A 19677-nucleotide genomic window follows, 5' to 3' on the forward strand; every position below is an offset into this window, starting at 1 on the left:
CCTTGTTTCATCTATGTTTCTACCCATTTCTCCTTCAACTCCCCTGCCAATAATTTGCATTCAAGTGCCAGACATTATGTTACAGGATTTTCTAATACATCATGGAAACTTATCATCACAAAGTTCACCATGACTTTGTCTTTCAGGTCAGGGCTGCTCTTCTTTGCAGGACCATGAAACGAAAACAAGAAGTTAAGTTGCAGAAGGGATTTCGTACTTGATTTTGTTTTACAACGCAACCATAACAAAGAGCATTTCATTTTCCTCTCACTTCCTTGAACTTGCCTGTACTAATTGAAGTTCATTCTCCACCTTGACTCTGTCTGCAGAAATGTTGGCTTCTGGGGGACTGGCTATAGCTTCACATCGCTCTAACCAAGTCAAAAAGGTAGACAGTTCTTTCTCTAGCCTACACAAAGCAGAGATAAGAAACAAATTCATGCAAAATTATCATACTTGAAAACTTTTCTGAAGTTGAGGGGTTCAACAGTAACCATTATAAATACCACAGTGTTTGTTGTCTTTTTCTAGACGTGAAGGTGGAAAAACCACTCCTTTCATGTTTGTGTATGAACTTGCACATGTGTTTAGATGTGTGTAATGTGTAAAGATACTCATACATCCCCTCCACAATCAGGGATCTTCATCTTATGATGAAGATCAATGTCTTCCCATGGTAGGCACATGAGCTGATGAGTTTTACATGCGGGATGGTCATGTCCCATCACTTAAAGTCCAGAATTTCCTAGTTAGGAGTAGCTATTGAAACCCTGTCTGCCAACTGGAGAAGGAAGGCTGCTCACCTCTGCCAGTGGGCCAGCAGCTTCTCGAGCACAATCTGTCTCTCCTTGGTCTGACGCAGCAAACACTCGTAGTTCTGCTTCAGGGCTGCAGCCTCCTGGATGGAGGAGTCTCTGTGAGAGACCTTGCGGGCGCTGGCTGACAGGGCAGCCACCGTGCTGGTCAGTGATTCCAGGGCCTGACAGAGATCCTGATGTGAGAGCAAAAGAGTTCCATGAATGCATAGCATCAAGAAAGGAGACCTACGTTTTTCTTTGAGACCCGTTATCACCAAACGTTTTCGCAAAGGCATAATAAACAGCAATGGTACTAAAATATGTCTCTGCCCATGATTTTCAGCAAAAAAAATTCTCTGCCCATGATTTTCAGCGAGACATAGTGGAAGTGACAAGCAAGTTACTTCATAAATGCAGAAGTCAAAGGTGAGAATGGAGAGACTATTCCCCAAATAAGAATTTGTTGCTGTTTACTGAATAATTACAACTTTCCCTTAAGGATTTAGATAATTTGTGAAATTTGTTATTCATGTTATACCAAATATATTTTTAAAAACCCTACTCCTAATTTATAAGAGCTACATGCAACATGCTATAATTTTATTAAAAAAAATATGGGAAGTTATGGCTGACATAGCTGCCGTCAGGAATCCACGATAAGAACAATTAGGGAACCTGAGAATGTGGCAGGCACTGTGTTATGTACATTACATATATTATCTCATTTAATCTTCATAAGAACCATAAGAGGTATGTTCTTTCATTTGCCCCCATTTTACAGATCAGAAAATCAAGATAGAGAAAAATAACTTGCTTTAGGAAATCCAAATATTAGAAACATATAATATTATCCTCTCTGGTACTCAATTGTTAACTTAGTTGTCTATTAAAATAATTCTATCCAATCTAATTTTCCTACTTTTCCTCATTTGGGGGTTCTTCTTTTAAAAATTACATAAGTAACACAATAATGCATTCTTATGATAAATATTCAAACAATATAAATTCCACTTTCTCTTCCACTTGTGCTTTTGTCAACCGTTTGCTATTACTGTGGCCCCTTTCTCTGTATTTGTGCACGCATGCACACATAATAGGGATTATATATATATATATTTTTTTTTCTGGTTTATTAATTAACACACTTCTTTTGAGTATTTCTTTGTGCATGATTCTCTTGCTTTGCTCCTTCCTCTGAATTCTTCCAGAGGCATCTATTGCTTTGCAAAATATCTCACAGTGGTTACCAGTTCAGGGACCAGATCAAAAAAGCTAGCCATTGTGGAAAAGATCAGTGAGGACATGATCTTTGCACATCTGAGTGTAGTGGGTTAGAATCTGAAATCTGCTATGCAAATGTATACATATTTTTCTGCACATTTAATTTTTTATAATGTTGGCAAGAGGTAACGGGGCTTATTACAGCTATAATCTGAAAAAGTTACATGTTCTAATTATGAGAGAGAAATATATCTTAAATGACTACTCTTTAAATACATTTTTAATGAAAACTTATTTGCACAGTTATATTTCTTGTGTTATATGAAGTGACTATGTTTGATCTATATTATTCCTCAAGTAACATACAATTTTTTTCAATTTTAACTCTAATAAAAATATTTACTGTTTTCCTTTCAAGCAGGAATTATCACATTTCTGAGTAGATAAATAAGAAGAAACGTTGAAACATGCTCTTACCATATGTTCTTGGAGAACTTTGTATGTTTCTGTAGCTGAAGAACATATTTTAATTGGATCAGCAAGTTTATCTTCAAATTCAGACAGAGTCTGCTGGATCTAAAACATTGGTAATATATAAAAATGATGATGGGGAAAACATACATCAAGGCAGAGAAGGTTACTGGGGAAACAGCATGCCTATCTTTTTTGGATAACATTCAGTGTGATGATAAAATCTATTTTTTAAAAAAAACCCAAATCAATGTGTTCCACTATTTGAGAGAAATATAATTAAGACTTAATACCTATCTGAACACAATATATAATGGCATTTTTATATTCCCTGAGAAAAGGTTACATATAAATTACAAACTCAGTCATCACTGACAACTTGGTAAATAATTGGCAAATTGTGTCTTTTCCTTATTCCATTATTTCTGGACAATTTATAAAATGCAATGTGAAATAGGTAACTTTAGCATGCAAGGACCAATTGTTACCTTTTTAAGATTCTCTTCAAACTTTTGCTGCTGAGATAAATGTCCCAGGATTGTTCCTTCCAGACTCTGTGCATGTTCTCGGAGTTCTTCCCAGTATCTTATTATCTGTGTTAACTTGGCTTTGATTCGAGCAGATTCTCCAGTGGTAATAAATTGAGCAAAAGACTGAGCTGCTTCTTCTAGTCCTGTAATGCTGCTGATCTTACTTTCTATTTCCTGAATCGTGACCTAATATTTAAAACAAGAAAAATGACAATGTAGGCTGAGCAAGCCTGCCTTCCTGAAATGATATAATCATCTGCAGAGAGAGAAAATCAGCAGAATTTTTCCTTAACTGACATTTCAACGTACTTGCACCATTAGAAAGCAGCTAGCTACAAACAAACACCATGTGTTTCCTGACCTCGTTTGGGGAGGATAGGTATGCAGACAATGTCTGAAAAATACAAACTGGTGGTGGTCATACTCGCTGGATGGAGAATAAGGAGAAAAGGCCACCCCTGCTCACAGTGAAGCAAGAACATGTCCCTGGAACTCTTACAGTCTCTCTGAAGGTACAGAGAATTCTCTGCTTATCCTATGAGTCAAGAGTTTTGACCAACTGGTCTGGGAAGTAGTATGTTCCCAAACGCATAGGAATGCTAATATTGGCATTCATTTAATTTTCCTAAAATGAAGCTATTTCATATTTTACCTAACTAAAAGCTTTTCTGATTCTGCTCCTACCTAAACCCAGTCTTTTCATATTTATCAACTATACTTTATGCCAATGGTTTCCAAATTTGGAATACATTAGGGTCTCCTGGCTCCAACCTCAGGGAGTCAGACTCCCTGGGTCTCAGGCAGGGCCCACTTCGCAGCTCTGACAACTTCCCGGGTGATGCACTGCTGCTGACCCAGAAAATCCACTTGGGGAACCACCACTGTATTCACTAGCTGCAGACTCTACAGTAAGGAGCCTACAGACTATGATTTCCATTTGGGGCAGGAGGACATTTTATCTATTAGCCAACCCAAGAAAAGTACTGAAAGTGGGCACATGCGCGTGCGTGTGCGTGCGCGTGTGTTGGGGGGGGCCTCTTATAAACAGAGGTTTATTTATTTATAAGAGAAGAAAAACTGTTTCTCTGAGAAAAAGAGCCAAACCATTCAATCAAAATAAAGCCAAAAATTCAGACAAGTCTCAGTTTCAAATAATTTAAATAGAAAATACTGTTACCCTAGAAAAAATAAATGTGTGACTTCTGTCTAGATGAGACAACAGAGTCAGAAACAACTTCTGTTTAGATAAGACTCTTGGAAACAGCTGGCATCAGATTAGAGCCAGTTACACATCAGCTGTTTGTTTTTATTTTTCATATTCATGACTATAGTGGTATATCTGATAGATATTTGTTGTTTGAGCATTAATACAATCTTTCTTTGTTTTGCTGTTTTTTAAGATGACTTTTTTTGGAAAAATTACTCATAATTCAACAAATGTATTTTGAGTTTTTTATGTGCTAAGAGTTGCTCTAGGTGCTTCCAACACCTCAGTGAAACCATCTTAGTTAAGATCAAAGTTCTTAGTTCTTAGAGTAATGTATACCATTAACAAATTCATAGATGCAAACTATATAATTATATTGTTGGATTGTGGCAGGAAAGATTTCCAATCCACGAAGAGAAGATGGAAGGGGAACCCAGTGTATGTTCTTATCGTTTGTGAGTTATCAATTAGGAATAAGAAATTAGTCAATTTGGAATAGCATGTAATAAAGAACAAAAATGGGCTTATAGGTAAGTATCTTCACAACAACACTCAAATGCTTCATTAATTTTAATCCTAAGAGTTTGAAGTGAAAATACTATGACAAGTGTTAACATATTTTGAATATTTCCTATAATGTAATCTTCTGTTTGGAAATAGAAAGGGAACCTATGAGCCTCAACTCCACAGTACGGTGTATTCAACTCTATCTTTGCTTATTTCTAGCAAATATATTTTTCCTGATACTCATATTCATTTTTAGATAGTTTTCAAAGTGTCATATTGGAATATTAAAATGTATTTCAGCTTGACGGCATGGAAATCCACAACTGAATGTTTATATACTTAAAAATAAAATAATCATTTTGTTTCTTAAAAGCAATGTGATGACATTTGATCACTGACATATTTCAGAAGTTCTGGAATTAAGGTTTAAGAAAATAGAAAAATGAATTAGAGGAAGGATAAACAAGTTCAAGGGTGTATGTCAAAAATTTCTGAAGGAAGCATGTTGAGACAAAACTATTTCAATGCGCTATTCTTTGTTTTCTTAGAATTAAACGGCAACTTTTAAAAACAGTTTTAAAGATTAAACATATTTCATTCTTTAATGGCTGGGCATCTGTTTTGCCTAGTATATCACACAAGACATAAGCTAGACTGCATACACCAGACTCCATGTATCCTTGACTGCAGAAGATGTGATAGGCAATCTGCACAGCTTGTAATCTTAGCTAAACAATATTGCATCCTCCCACTGTGCACATGGCAATGACTTGTTCTGAGTCGTAATGGGAAACATTCCCTCACCTTGGTATTTATTTTACTATATTTAATCGAATGAAATGGCAAAGGGTTTTCCCACTCCAAAAAAATTGAGCTGAGTTAGAAAAAGAAGCGGTTGAACTGTGAAAATGCGTTGTGTAAAAATAGCATAAAAGAAAGAGAAATGAACATTCAGAATTCATTTCTTTCAGCCCATTTTTTTTCTTAAGCTACTTGAATGAAATGGACGATGACAGTCTAGGTACTTGGTCATTTTAGAACTGGAGGATAACATATCAGAGCGTCTCAGTCCATGCCCCCAAGGGCATCATAAATGCCAGCATGAGATCGATGGACTCTGATGGCTTCACGTGAAGAAAGTAATTTCTCCAACCCCTCCTTGTGGCTGGTGAGGGTAAGTGCCACCGATACTTGAGCTAGACGTTTAGAATAGTTCTTAAAAATAAGGTTGCAGACGATGAACACATTTCATGGCGTATAAATCCATCAACAGGGCACTCTAATGGGGTTAATTCAAAATCAAGGAAAAGAATAATGTAACCATAAAAACATTTTAATGATATTGCACACAATAATGACTTTGAATGCATAAGCCAGACAATATTAATACATAATTCCATCTATTAAGTGTTGCCCAGTGTCAATCAAGACCTTTTAGCTCAGCATTTTGTGTGAAGTTAATTTTAATAGAGTCACATAGCAATGACAGATTTGTTCTGGGGACAAACAGCATTTGATGAAATGTAAGAAAGGTGCTCTTAAAACCTAGACATGGATTATAAATGTAACTTGTGAGCAGGTCACCTTAATTTGGTTGATTTGTGTGTCCATGGCAGATGACGAAGTTTCCAAGTCATTGAGTTCTTTTTCTTTCTCAGTTATCCAGACGGACAGGGTCTCAAAATTAGTGCCAAAATGATTCCACTTGTTTTTCACCATTTCCATGGTTTTAATACTAAAATTAACCAAATTAAGTAAATAAAATGCAGTATCTTAATAGAGAAAAACAATACATTTTCCTTTAAATCACCAGGTGAAAAGATAGTGAAGACATCTGTGACCACATCAAAGCTGAAACTATTAGAACAGGGGAAAAAAAATGCACATTTGATCTGAGTTAGTCAGTCCTCAAGTATTCCTGTCTCTTCTGAGAATGAGGTAGCACTAAGCTATGTTATGGATGGAACTGTGCTTTGAACAAAATATTGCTGGGTCCAAAGGGTTTGAATCCAGGCATAATCTTGTTAAACTGTGCATGCGAACAGTAGTTGCCAGACTTATTTTAGTAAACTTCTCACTTAGATTCCAGTGCACACAGTTTTTCTAACAGTCCTACTTTTGTCAACGTGGCCCTTTGGCTCTTAGAGGAGAGATACTGCAGTGATGCTTTATACTCAGAGATCTTTATAAAATACATCTTTATGAAGCAAGATAAAGCTTGTAATCTGAATCCCATGCTGCCGTGCAGGAACTGTTTCTGTTATTAGAGTGGAGGCTGCAATCTATTATCTATAACAATTTCAGCTATTCTTAGATGTCTGTATGATCTTGATTCTAAAAGACTTTATAAATTCTTGTACATGAGCACCCTAACTGCTTTTAGACAACTTGGGACTTATTTGTAATAAATCTAGTGAATAAAATTTCAATTATAGGTTCCCAGTTTGTATTAGTCATGCACATATAGCCGTGGGATAGTTATGCATATATAACCAGGTGATTATGGCTTTCAGTTTAGAAAGACTGGGAAACTAAGAGTATATCATTGAACTGTTAAGTCCTTGGGTTAAAAAAAAAGAAGGAATTTCCCTGTTTACCAAAAGGCACTTGAAGACATCAAGGAAAATACAATGGCATCATTGATTGTCAAATTCAATAATACTGCAGCCTCAAATGTATACCCTGGATGAGTCTATGCTCTCATCAGTGCAGTTAATTCAAGCTCTATTATATTTCAGTTCTTTTAATGAAATAAAGATTCAAGTGGATATTTCTAATGGAAGTAACTTCCTTTCTAATAAACTCTAAGTTTTACTATTTCTACCTTGATAGATAATATTTAAAGGTTTAAGTCACAATTTACTTTAAATAAATTATTTAATAAATTTTAAAGTTTAGACACAGGTACAACATTAATTATAAGGTGTCAATAGTATTAAAAACAAATTTTCCATTTTAATACTCATCTAGAAATTATGTCCTATACCTTAAAAACAATACATGTGGGTGATTTGCCACTAAATAACCTTTAAAATAGAACCATTCAGCCATATTATTTTGAGGAACATTGGTCATATGTTTATCCCCTCCAAATTTTTGTGTGTGTCTATCTTGTACATAACAGGATACCATAGGCCAAACTATTTTCTTTCTTTTTAGATATTTAAACACTAAATGTTTAAAAATAAAATAGATTTTTGAAATTAATTTTTGGAAATAGTATACAATCAGTGACAATTTGAACATTGAGGCACTGTAAGCAAGCTCTGTGAGCTTCTTGGAGTTGAAGATGCCTGGTCTATGCCATATGTATTTAGGCCTAGAATCTACACAACCAAAAATCTACCCTTCCCTCTAACAGGTGACAGCAGAATAATACAGTAAAAAAATTATCTTAAATATTGGTTCTTTTTTGAGATTCCCTTCTCCAGTGTACAAAGGCCACTGAAATTTTATAGATATGGCTTTCTCATGAAAAGAATCAGTTTACGATGCAAAAACCACATCACTTATATTTTTCTGCTCTGTTACAGATGTTGGATTCTCTATTGGTGATATTTTCTTTTGAATTGTAAGTTGCTTCCTCAACACATGCTGAAATACACGGACACTTGGAGATTTTAAAAGAATGTTTTGAATACAATATACAGGAAAGAGTGTATGAAACTTTATCTCAGAGAAGAAAGTTTAGGACTTGTCAAGCACATACTCTTCTTCAAGTGTGTCTTCTAATTTTTTGACTTGCTCTTGGATTGACTTGGCCTGCCGTTGAAGCAGCTTCTTATTCTTGGGCCCAAGTGGGATCTCTGAAGCTTCCTTCACAAGATTCTCAGCCTGGACTGCAATACCTTCTGTTCGCTTAGAAAACTCCTAAAAAAGATATTTTAATTGTTAGAACAGCATCTTCTATTAAACTCTGCTCTCAGATAAACTGCACATACTGTAGTCTCCCCCCAGAATAGACGGATAGATAAATAGATAGATTCAAACATATAAGAATGTTGGCATATAATATTCTTAGCAATAAAACAGACTTTTTTTCATTATGGCCAAAATAGACACTTTGTTAAATTATTTTCATTTTATATAAGTGAAACCACAACCAGACCTTCATAGTTGGAGAACTACTTTCATAGTTATCCAACAATTCTCAAAAAAATGTGTACTCCATTGTCTCCCGGTTTGGGTTTTCTGTTTAGAATTCTGAGCCACATTATAGTAATTAACTTGTCTACACATATGTTAGTTTATTACAGGCCAGTTGGGCAATGATCATTAGTGATTTTTTTTTTCAGTCATAAAGATAACAGATTTCTAGGCCAGTGAATATAAATACTTGTTTATTTAATTGAAGGATATCTTAGTCAACACAGAGTATCACTGATCTTTAAAAAAACATTTTGTTAACTAGTTCTCTGAAAAGAGCTATAAACTGATCTTAATGCTGTTAAATCTTGTTTACTATATATCCATATACAACACGAGGGAAAGAAGATAAGTTTTGAACTACTCAAACCTGGACTAGGGTTCCTGATTTGCTAATTACCAGTTGTTCGTCTTTGGCAAATTACTTTTCAGGCTCTTTCACATAAAACGCAGATAGTAATACTTTTCTCAAAAGTTTACTGTTAACATTTCATGAGCAATTTCATTTTTAAGTGCCCGGCACTCTGGCATACCTATTATCATTTTTTTTTTTACTACCTTCACATAAAATTGAGGATAAAATGGTTTATAAAGTTCACACACTGATTTTCAATAATAGTGAATCACCTTAATTCAAAAATTAATTTCATGTATTTGAGGCACTGGTAAATTTTAGTTATCTCAACTTTGTCAGGTAAATATATTGAATACTGAATTAGAAAAGGTAAACCCAGAGACAATCCTGAGTGGAAAAGAAGTAACTTAGGGTCTCATTTCTTCTCCTGGATTATATCAGAGGAGCTTCAAATTTTGATCCTAAACTGCTCTCTCCTAAATAAGTAGTGTAAATAATTTCTAAAAGTCAGACTCCTGATAGCCACCTTTTCCTTCAGAGCATCTCTCAAAACCATTACCTAACACCATATAAGATAGTTACTACATAATACTACTTCATCTTCATGTTTGAAAGATTTAACGTCCTCATAGAAAGATCAACATTACGTCAGAGAAGTACCCTGCAATTTGAAAGAATAAAAATGAGTAAGTACATCTTCCTTATGGTTGAGAGATTTATAATATCCTAAAATACAGTACGTACTAATGTCACAACATTAAATTCTGTGGTTAGAAGCATCTACTATCACTATATGTGAACTTACTGTCATTGTAGATTCAATTGTGAAATCTGTGCATCACAGCAGAACCCCATGAATAAAATAAGAAGCATAAAAGTGTTTTTTCCCCCTAGCGTTTCCCTGAACCCAGGAAAACACATGGAGAAAGTAATGTTTGAAAACGCTTATATACATTCAATCTGAGAGCCTTCTGTGGGAGCTACGTATGGGGAAAGCACAATGCAGAGGAATCCGAAGAACAGAATGACGTTGATAAAAACCAAATAAAACAAAACTAGAATAATGTTGTAAGGCTTTATCTCTATGTCCTAAGAAGACATATGAGTGGCAGCAGGGTGCAGCTGCAAAGAATGGACTGTGGCATCAGACAGGTCTAGAGTTGAAACTTGGCTCTGACCTTCACACACAAACTAGCTGTGGGACCTTGAGTCACACCACTCTCTGAATTTTCATCTCATCAGTAAAGGCATACTGTGAAGATTAAACATGATATTGCTATAAACACACACTGGCAGACAGAAAGCCCTCAAGTTCCTCAGCACAACTACTCAAGGGTTACAACAGGCATGAAGGCTATATTAACAATGTCAAGGAAGCAGAGAAACAGAGAACAATTATTCCAGATGACGTATGCTTGTGCAGCAGTGTATATCAACAATTAGTGAAGTAACTCAGTTTTTTCATGAAAATATAATATGGAGGCTGAGGTTATGAGCTCTAGACTCAGACCTCTTGGGTTTGCATCCCAACTTCACCAGTTAGTAATCCTGAGACCTTGGATAAATTCAGTAACAACTTTGTACCTTATATTTCCTCATTTATACCACATGATTAATAATGGTAATAATCTCTAAGGATTAATAATTAATTAATTAATAATCTCTAAGGATTATTTTGGTGATTAAAGAAGATGATAAACATCAAATGATTAGATCAGCAAATAGGGTATGTTCAATAATTGTTAGCTCACATCATTAAATCAATCCCAAAGTATGCAAGGTTATTGGCTAAGGAGAATTTTAAAAATAAGACAAAAAGACCACATTTGTTTCATCTATAGCTGGCAAACCAATTCAAAGCAGTTGGAGCTGCAGGGTATCAGAAACTCTGGATGATACCCAGGGGGAACACCCATGTGTTAATTCACACAATGTATGTGTTTGTATTTATAAAAGATACCGGATACATTTTTAATATGTAAAATAATTAAAATTAAAAATAACTAATTTCTATTTAAATGGCTGATGAAAATCATACAGAATTGAAAGATTCTGTGGCCTTATAAAACTTCAAACTCCTCAGTGAGTTAATAACAGGAGAAGTAGTGACAAATTTACAGTACAAGAGACACAGAAGCCTTCTACTGGTGAGAAAACAGAAGCACAGGGGTTTCCTTGCTAAAGGTTATGAAAGGATGGATGTAAGAATGTTCTTTCTTATACATTGACAAACACATTTCTACACTAATTCAGTCTTTCTATAAACCCAAAACATATGCACTAGGAACCAAAGGGGCCTGTACAACTCTAAATGATTCGCACAAATTTACTGGTCTGCTCTGAGTGTCCAAGGTGTTTGAGCTTACAGGGCTGAGCTTACCAAGCACACCTACTAAATATTATCTCTTGGATGTCCCACTGGACATCAAACTCAATATGTTCAAAACGCAGTTGTTCATCTTCCCCCATTAACAGCTACTCCAATTTCCTGTCTCGCTCCCATTGTCTCCGTCAGGCTCAGAACCTTGGGTATCATGCTTTTTTCCTTCCCTTTGTCTCTTTTACATCTGTCCCAATCACCATTGCCATATCACCATTGCCATCTCCATTACCCTAATTCATGTTCCTATTCATGTACGCATGCAATAACTTTATAACTAGAACCCATGACTCCAGACTTCTATGCTTTCAATGTTCTACACCTGCTTAAGAAACTCATCTCCCTAAAGGACAGCTCTGCTCATGTGACTCTCCTTCTTACAAACCTCTAATGGTTCCACGTAGCCTAGAGAGTAACGCTTTAGGCCTTCAAGAGTCTTTGTGATGTGGCCCAACTTTCCTTTACAACTTCACTCCCCTTTTCTGCTTTATAGCAGAGAATCCCCATTTCTCACACTTTTATACTTCATGGCGTTTCCCATTACAGGAATGCTGGTTTTCTGCCCCAAACTCTGCTTTTCTATGTCTTACCTGCCCTTCGAGTTTCAGTTCAAAATATCACTGACTTCAGAAAGATGTTTTAGAAATTTATCCATCTATTAGGAAACTATTTCCCACTTTAATGAAAACATCTTGATGTTTCAATCTTATTTATATTTTCATTCCCCAGAGCAACCTGACCAATGTGTTGAAGAGTGAATCATAAGTGAACAATAAAAATTGATTAAATAATTATAATAAGTAATGAAATGAAACACAGTTTTTCTTGGGAATAATGGGTACCAAGGGACTATGTGGTCTTGCCAATATACCTTTGTCTGTTCCAATTCTGAAGATAAGCTTTCCAAACTGCTAAAACTCAAGAAGCGCTCGTGGCTGGAACCTGTTTGAAAAAGGTATCTGACCACTGTCTCTTTGTTTGTTTCAAATCTCTCCCATTTTCTTAATGTGACCTAATTAGAAAAAATAAATAACATATGATGTTATGAACTATCAGAATGTATCACAAAATACTGTCACATTTCCATTCACTTGTCAGGCTATTAACTTCCAGTTAACTTTCAGTTCAAATGCCAAACAATTACACAGAATAAAAATGATTTTAATGTCTTCTATAAGAATTCCCCTTTTGACTCTCAATTCATCTAGCAAAAGAGGATGTATGGCCTAAGAGTCTGAGTCTTTTTTATCTTCTGTAAAGTCCTAAGAATCTTAGGATATTACTTAACTGTAGATAAGGGACAAAAGAAAGAAACCCTCCCAATGTCTCTCAAAAAAAAAAAAGGAAGGATGAAAGAGAGAGAGAGAAGGAAGTGCAGCAGGCGGTAAGCAGGGGGAAATAAAAAATCCAAGAACTTTTTTAAGTTAATGTGTTAAGGACACAATAAACCATAAAGGTGTGACTGCTGAACTGTCCAGAAAAGTGAAATAATCCAACATCAATTTCTGGATTCAGACAAGTGTGGATTAAAAATCCTGGCTTTACGGGACTTCCCTGGTGGCGCAGTGGTTGAGGGTCTGCCTGCCGATGCAGGGGACACGGGTTTGTGCCCCGGTCCGGGAAGATCCCACATGCCGCGGAGCGGTTGGGCCCGTGAGCCATGGCTGCTGAGCCTGCGCGTCCGGAGCCTGTGCTCTGCAACGGGAGGGGCCGCAACAGTGAGAGGCCCGCGTACCGCAAAAAAAAAAAAAAAAAAAAATCCTGGCTTTACAATTGATCACTGCTCTGTGATTTCAGGGAAAATCCTCCCTTTGTTTTTAAGCATCCACACTTGGAAAATGTGCTAATTACAGTACCTATCTCACAAGGCTGATGCTGTGATTAAAAGAGATAACTCATGTAAGTGTTTAATGGAATGCGGGTGCCTCAGAGGCGGGAACAATAAACCTTTGCTCCTGCTAGTAGGACATGTGTAACCTGTGACCCAGAAGTTAATACAGGCCATGACGTAACTTCCGGTCTCCTACCTGGATGCGGCGCTCCTGCTTCTCCCGGCTGTGCTCCACGTTGTCCAGGGTGCTCTCTAGCTTCTGCAGCTCCTCTTGGACTCGGCCAGGCAGCCCACCTTCTCCCTGCCGAGCCTGTGCGATCTGCTGCTGCACATCCCTCTTCTTTGCATTGATCCTCTTTGTCTTTTGCTGCAAGCATTTGTTCAACAGATGGATAGAAATATTAACTGTCTAAGCACCCAGGCAGGGACATAAACACCCACACTTTAATAGTTACGGAAAGGTACAATCTCCCGCAGCAGGGGCCCAAACTGCATTTTAAACTTAGGATGAATAGTTTAGATGGTAATGAAGGCTCTATACTAATCAAAGATGGGCATCATTTATAAATATTTTATGTTTTTAATGGGAAACAGCATAATTAATTTGGCCAGAGTGTTTTAATTGTGTGCTAATTTAGATAACATTTAATATTTCGTGCAATACTACAGATGGAATTTGGCAGAACTATTCATTTGACATAATTCTCCTTAAAGAACTATATTCTGCCTAAAAACACGAAGTCCCGACTCCAATTTTTGAAAATCATCCATGCTGTAAAAATGCTAATATGAAGAGATTTAATTCCAGGGTATATTCAGAATGATTAATAGTCTGAGATATTTGGGGAAAGATATGTTTTAAAATAAACTTTTTATTGAAGTATAATGTACACACAGAATGGTACACAAATCTCAAAACACAGCTTATGAATCTTCACAAAGTAAACACACCCATATAGCCAAGCACCTGGTCCAAGAAATGTGAAGAGTTTTTAAATATTAATGTAAATATCTATAATCTCATATTTCTCTGATTTAAAGTAAACTGAAACCCAAACAACACTTACAGTGATTGAGAACAATATAACACTAAGCATTATTTTCTTTTGGACTCACAGCCTTTTTATAATTACTAAGTAAATCTATAAAGCCTAAAGCCTGCTGTTTTATATATACTTTTAATGCAACTTCCATTTTGATATATTATTACATATAAAATTAGCTAACATTTTCTTACATATTAAGTTAGCTAAAATTCTGTCATTAGATTAATTTGAAAATCATCCTTCCACTTATGTTGAGTTTGACAAGTAAAGCTGATTAAAACTGTTAATTATCAACACATGTACCAGAATTTCTTTAGTTCCGGTTCTAATCCTTTGTAGGAGCACACTCTTCAGAAAGGACTGGTACATGTTAATTTATAATTTCCCAAACCAGGATGTATTCAAAGTTGTAAATTGAAGAGCAAAGATTGCAACATAATAAAAGAACAGCGATCTCAAATATGAAAGTTTGTTTATGCTTTCCTTCTCTGTTACGAAAAGGACAATTTAGCAATTTAGCAAAGGACAATTTTATGAAGGTTTTCATAGCAAAATCAACTTTTCTTCCACAATATTCCTCCAACTTTTTGGTATCATCAAATCGCTCTGGCTGAGAATTTATCTTGCAAGATGTTCTAAAATATTTAGTGTTTCACAGAGCGGACAGAAGTGCCAAGTTTTTTTTAACTATTCATCTGAGTTGCCTCCCAAGCTCCCCATCTTCCCCCCTCCAGTCAGTGGATAGACTTACTCTCCATCTCTCTGGTTCTCAGTAACTAAACAACTTTGCATAAATGCACTGAAGTAAACAGGCATCCTACCTGGTGATGAAAGAGTAGTTGCTGTGCTTCAAACAAATTTTCAGTGTCCAAGATCTTCTCAGCTTCTTCCTGGACTTCCTTAGAGCCAGTCATTAACTCTTCAAGGGAACTCTTGACTATTTCTTTGTACCGGACACAGTCTCCAAAGTTGCTTAACATCTTTTCAACCTAGATTTTCATGAAAAATCAATCGATCAAACTGTTAGATTAGGGACATCTAATTTTCTGTAGAGAATTTCAGATCTTTCAGAATCAGGGAACTTTGTCCTCCAAGTGATCATTTTTCCATGCTAGCTTATAAATGATTTCAAGAAATCCTGATAACTATTTATTATACTTTACATTCTTACATTATCTTCCCATGTACAAACTCATCAGATTCGTAAGATAACCTGGTCAGTAAAAATATTCTTTCAAGGGTAGACGTGGCCCTACTAGAAATGGAGTAGATGGGTTTGTATAATCTACAAAGGACTATAAACATTGAAATGTATATCAAGTTTAAAATGAGTAGATCTTGCCCGAAACAGACTTTACTGGCCTGCTGACTCAACATGAATATTTTATTATTACAAGCTATCAGTTATTTACTGTGTTCCAGGCACTGTACTAAGTGCTTTACATACATCATTGCATTCAATTCTTGACACCACCTTTTGGGTAAGTATTTTTAGCCCTGTTTTACAAGTACATAAATCAAGGTCCAGAGATGTTAAATGACAAGCTCATGGTTACGTAGGAAATGGGGTATCAGAGTTAAGCTCTAGAACTGGGATCGTTTGACTCTCAAGCCTGGGTTCTTAACCTCAAACTGACCATGAAAGAATGCTTTTAGTAAGAGTCAAAGTGTGTGGATCTATAAGCTTTGTACTTTAAATATAGATAGTTAACCTGAACTAACATCCAATAACGTCACAGACCATAAAGCAAACATCCTGCCCATCTTCCCCACCAATCTTCATATGCGTAAGTATCTGAGCTATTCTGTTTAAACTACACATTCTTTATAAAATTACTTGTTAAACTGCAACCCAAAGGAACCTTCCAGATTCTTCACCCCGAGCTGTCCATTTAGAGGATGAGTAAATGCTTTACCTCTGACAACAAAGTCCCAAGAGCCTTGAAGGAACTAGATAATTTTGCCAGTTCATCTCCTTGCTTTTGGGCTTCATTCTCAGAAGAGACTTCAATCAAAATTTTAAGCCTGGATTTCAGCCAGCTGAGAGTCTCGCCTTTTTTGGTAACACCATTTCTGATCTCCTGGAATGAAAGAACACCTTTGATGTACAAAATACAACTGTGAATCATAACTTTCCAGCAAGAAAGTACTCAACCTAAGAAGGTTTGTCAGGTGGAGGTAGGAGAGCCAGGCATTCACTCACCAAGGGAATGCCTGCTTATTTCACTTTTTGTTCACATCTGTAACAAAGTCTACAAGTGCTAGAAAGAAATGTTTCCCCAACTCCAACACCCAATGTGTAAAATCAGTACTCTCTGTGCCAAAAAATTACCTCCAAAATTAGATGTCTATATATTTCCTTGATCACAACAAAGATGCTTCTAAAAGTACCGTAGAAGAATATGTGAAATTGGGAATTATATACTTTGTCACCTTATTTTCTGTGAGCTGGAAGGAACGCAGTATTTTTTTGAAGAAAAAAAAAAGAAAGAGTCCTTTTTTAAATTAGTGGATTTCTCTTGTTGAAGAATTTACTTGTTGAATGTTATAACAGATGCCCTAAAGATTTATTTTAACTTCATTAACTCATATTTTATGCCTCATTGTGGTTAATTTTTGGAAGTGAATACCCTAGACAGAAAGAAGCACAGACAGGAGCTCAGCTGTAATCCAGGAAGGGAGAGCTGACTGGCCAAGACGATGCCAGAAAGACTCCGGGCCGCAGCCCTTGTAGGTCTAGGGACCAGGGCAATGGTGACTGGGGCAGCCTCTCCCTCCTACACCAGCTTTGGGTAGATGAGAGCTGTGGGCCTCCAACTGCTACAAGAGGGTCTTACAGGGCAGATGCATATGGAGGAAAATGGTTGGTTTTAGAAGCAAGTGATTTCTTCGTTCTAAGATGTGAATTGTTTTGGTTCTGTAACAGCAACCAATAGCAAACATACATATGCTTCTACAGGTGTAGCATGATATCGTTGAGTACCGTTAGCATTTAAGGGGATTATAAATTTAACAGGAAAAAATGGAAATCAGAGGATAGGAATAGAAAGGAAATAAATTCTCATTAACAGCAACTCTGTGACTTGCAAGGGTGCAAAATGCTGAAAGATAAAGAATGTTCACCATAGCATGTGTCTACAAAACCAAGAGCCAACCCAAGAGCGAGAGGATTGCTGTGCGCCATTCACAGAATGCAAACTGGGTTCGGGCCTGAGGTTCTGCTGCCCTGGCTGGGTTCGGGCCTGAGGTTCTGCTGCCCTGGCTGGGTTTATCAGGCCTGAGGTTCTGCTGCCCTGGCTGGGTTCGGGCCTGAGGTTCTGCTGCCCTGGCTGGGTTTATCAGGCCTGAGGTTCTGCTGCCCTGGCTGGGTTTATCAGGCGGTACTCATGCTCACAGAGGCTGACCCAATCCAGGCTGAAAGTGACATAGAAATGATGCTTAGAGACCTTGCCCAATTCCCTGATTTTCTATAACCTGTCTTTTGAGTAGGTGAAAATGTATAAAAACCTCTAGGGTTCTTGTTTTCTAGGACAGTCCTTAAATCTCTGCTGTGTTGTACACCCATGCGTGCAATTTTCCTCTCAGGATCCCCATTAGCTAACGATGCATTAGAGGCACCACTGAGCATGACTAAATCTCAAGGCTAACATGATTCCATAGAAAAAACCCCTGCAGTTCTCCACAGTACCAGGAGAAAACTTATTTTAAGACAATTTTCAGGAAGTTAATTTCTTCATAGAAAGAAAAAGTCAGTTAGACTGTTATCATTATTTTTTTATTCATGGATATTTTCTAATAACAAAAAATGGCCCAGAACTTACCTCTACAGCACGTTTAACCTCTCCGTTGTTGGCAGTATCGATGGCCTTGTTCTTAATCCCCTTCAACTGGGTCTCCTTTGCAGATATCCAAGAGGAGAACTCAGAAATTCTGAAATAACACAGGTATTTTCTTATTAAAGGGAGAAAATATCCCCATGGTTAGAATACATTTTCTATTTTGAATTTATTTATGGAAATTTAACAATCAACTGATCAGAAAATTGGTTAACAGATTTCATTCGATTGATTAGCAAACTGATTAACAAATTTCCCGGCAATGGTCCCTTCCACAGGAATGGCTGCCCCTGTGCTCAGGCACTTGAAGGAACGAGAAGGCAGAGCGGATGGACCTCGGCGGTGGAGGAGGGTGTGTCCTAGAGCCTGGGCACCTGCGAGTGGGGAAGGTACTACCTGAGGTCTGGCCTTACGTGTCTCCACCTGAGTGAGACAGAAACCCAAAGAGGCAGATGTCCCTTTTGAGGGACGTGAGGAAATCGGGGAGAAAGGGATTGCCTAATTTTGCTTCAAAGAGGCAACATCTGGGACACTTGGAAGTAAAGTGCTTCACCCTGTTTCTGACTGAAACTCATTCTTTAAATTAAATGAGGCATTTCTGTATCAGAGCATGAACACAATTGTACCATCTGATTATCTTTCTTGCGTGAGATGAAACATACATCATGGCTTGTTTTGCAAAGATGTTTGAATTAACGGAATTAGGAAAGACCACATCCTTCTCTGGGAACAACCCCAAGACTACCTGCTGGTGTAGTCCTTCCACTTGTCTGGGTCTTCCACCAGCTTCGCGTAGGTGCTGTCAATGGCAGCTCTGAGCTCCTTGAGTGTCACGTGACAGGTCTCAGGCGTGTTCCGTACAGCGTCCCGGACTGGGAGTTTCAGACACAGGTCTTCAATAAGCTGTAACCTTTTCTCACAGAGATGATGAGGACCCTTGTCACTGAAGAAGATCTAATGAGCAATAAACGTTTTTATAATCCCTGTGAGAATCCACACAAGACTTTCAAATTTTCATAGCAGATACTCATCTAGTCTAGCAGTATAAAGTAATTAAGCTATTGAGTGTTTTCAGACCCAAATGAAAGTATCAGGTCTATGCTTGAAGGAACATTGTGACTTCGAGGGGCTGCACTCAGGTGTGCGGGACGTACCCTGTGCTCTTTGATGATCTTTTCGCTGCCTTCCTGGGGCACCAGCTTGGTCTCTCGGTCCAGCTCAGCTCTGCATTCTTCTACAGACGCTAAAAACATGTTCTTCTCCACCTCGATCTTCAGGTGAAGCAAATGATATGGAGCTTCTCCTTGAAGATCCTACATGCCATGGGACGATTCCGAAAGATAAGATACC

At 37.2% G+C, this 19677-nt stretch overlaps 1 protein-coding gene across 16 annotated transcripts in view; it reads right to left on the reverse strand.

Moving 5' to 3' along the window:
- The window catches only part of SYNE1 (spectrin repeat containing nuclear envelope protein 1), a 465530-nt gene that overhangs the window by 276877 nt on the left and 168976 nt on the right, over window positions 1–19677 (reverse strand). For 15 of the 16 annotated variants that reach the window (XM_079939340.1, XM_079939347.1, XM_079939346.1 and 12 more), the window contains 13 exons: window positions 19482–19640; window positions 19073–19281; window positions 18313–18421; window positions 16408–16572; window positions 15313–15480; window positions 13642–13812; window positions 12486–12626; window positions 8443–8603; window positions 6318–6468; window positions 2978–3205; window positions 2496–2594; window positions 804–991; window positions 286–409 (listed from right to left, as the gene is read on the reverse strand). In XM_079939340.1, coding sequence (XP_079795466.1) covers window positions 286–409; window positions 804–991; window positions 2496–2594; window positions 2978–3205; window positions 6318–6468; window positions 8443–8603; window positions 12486–12626; window positions 13642–13812; window positions 15313–15480; window positions 16408–16572; window positions 18313–18421; window positions 19073–19281; window positions 19482–19640 — 2073 coding nt within the window. Of the gene's footprint in view, window positions 1–285; window positions 410–803; window positions 992–2495; window positions 2595–2977; window positions 3206–6317; window positions 6469–7719; window positions 8604–12485; window positions 12627–13641; window positions 13813–15312; window positions 15481–16407; window positions 16573–18312; window positions 18422–19072; window positions 19282–19481; window positions 19641–19677 lie in introns of those variants that run through there. The other variant, XM_079939341.1, reaches the window with a different exon arrangement.

This window comes from Stenella coeruleoalba (assembly GCF_951394435.1).
Source record: "Stenella coeruleoalba genome assembly, chromosome: 12".
NCBI lineage: Eukaryota > Metazoa > Chordata > Mammalia > Artiodactyla > Delphinidae > Stenella > Stenella coeruleoalba.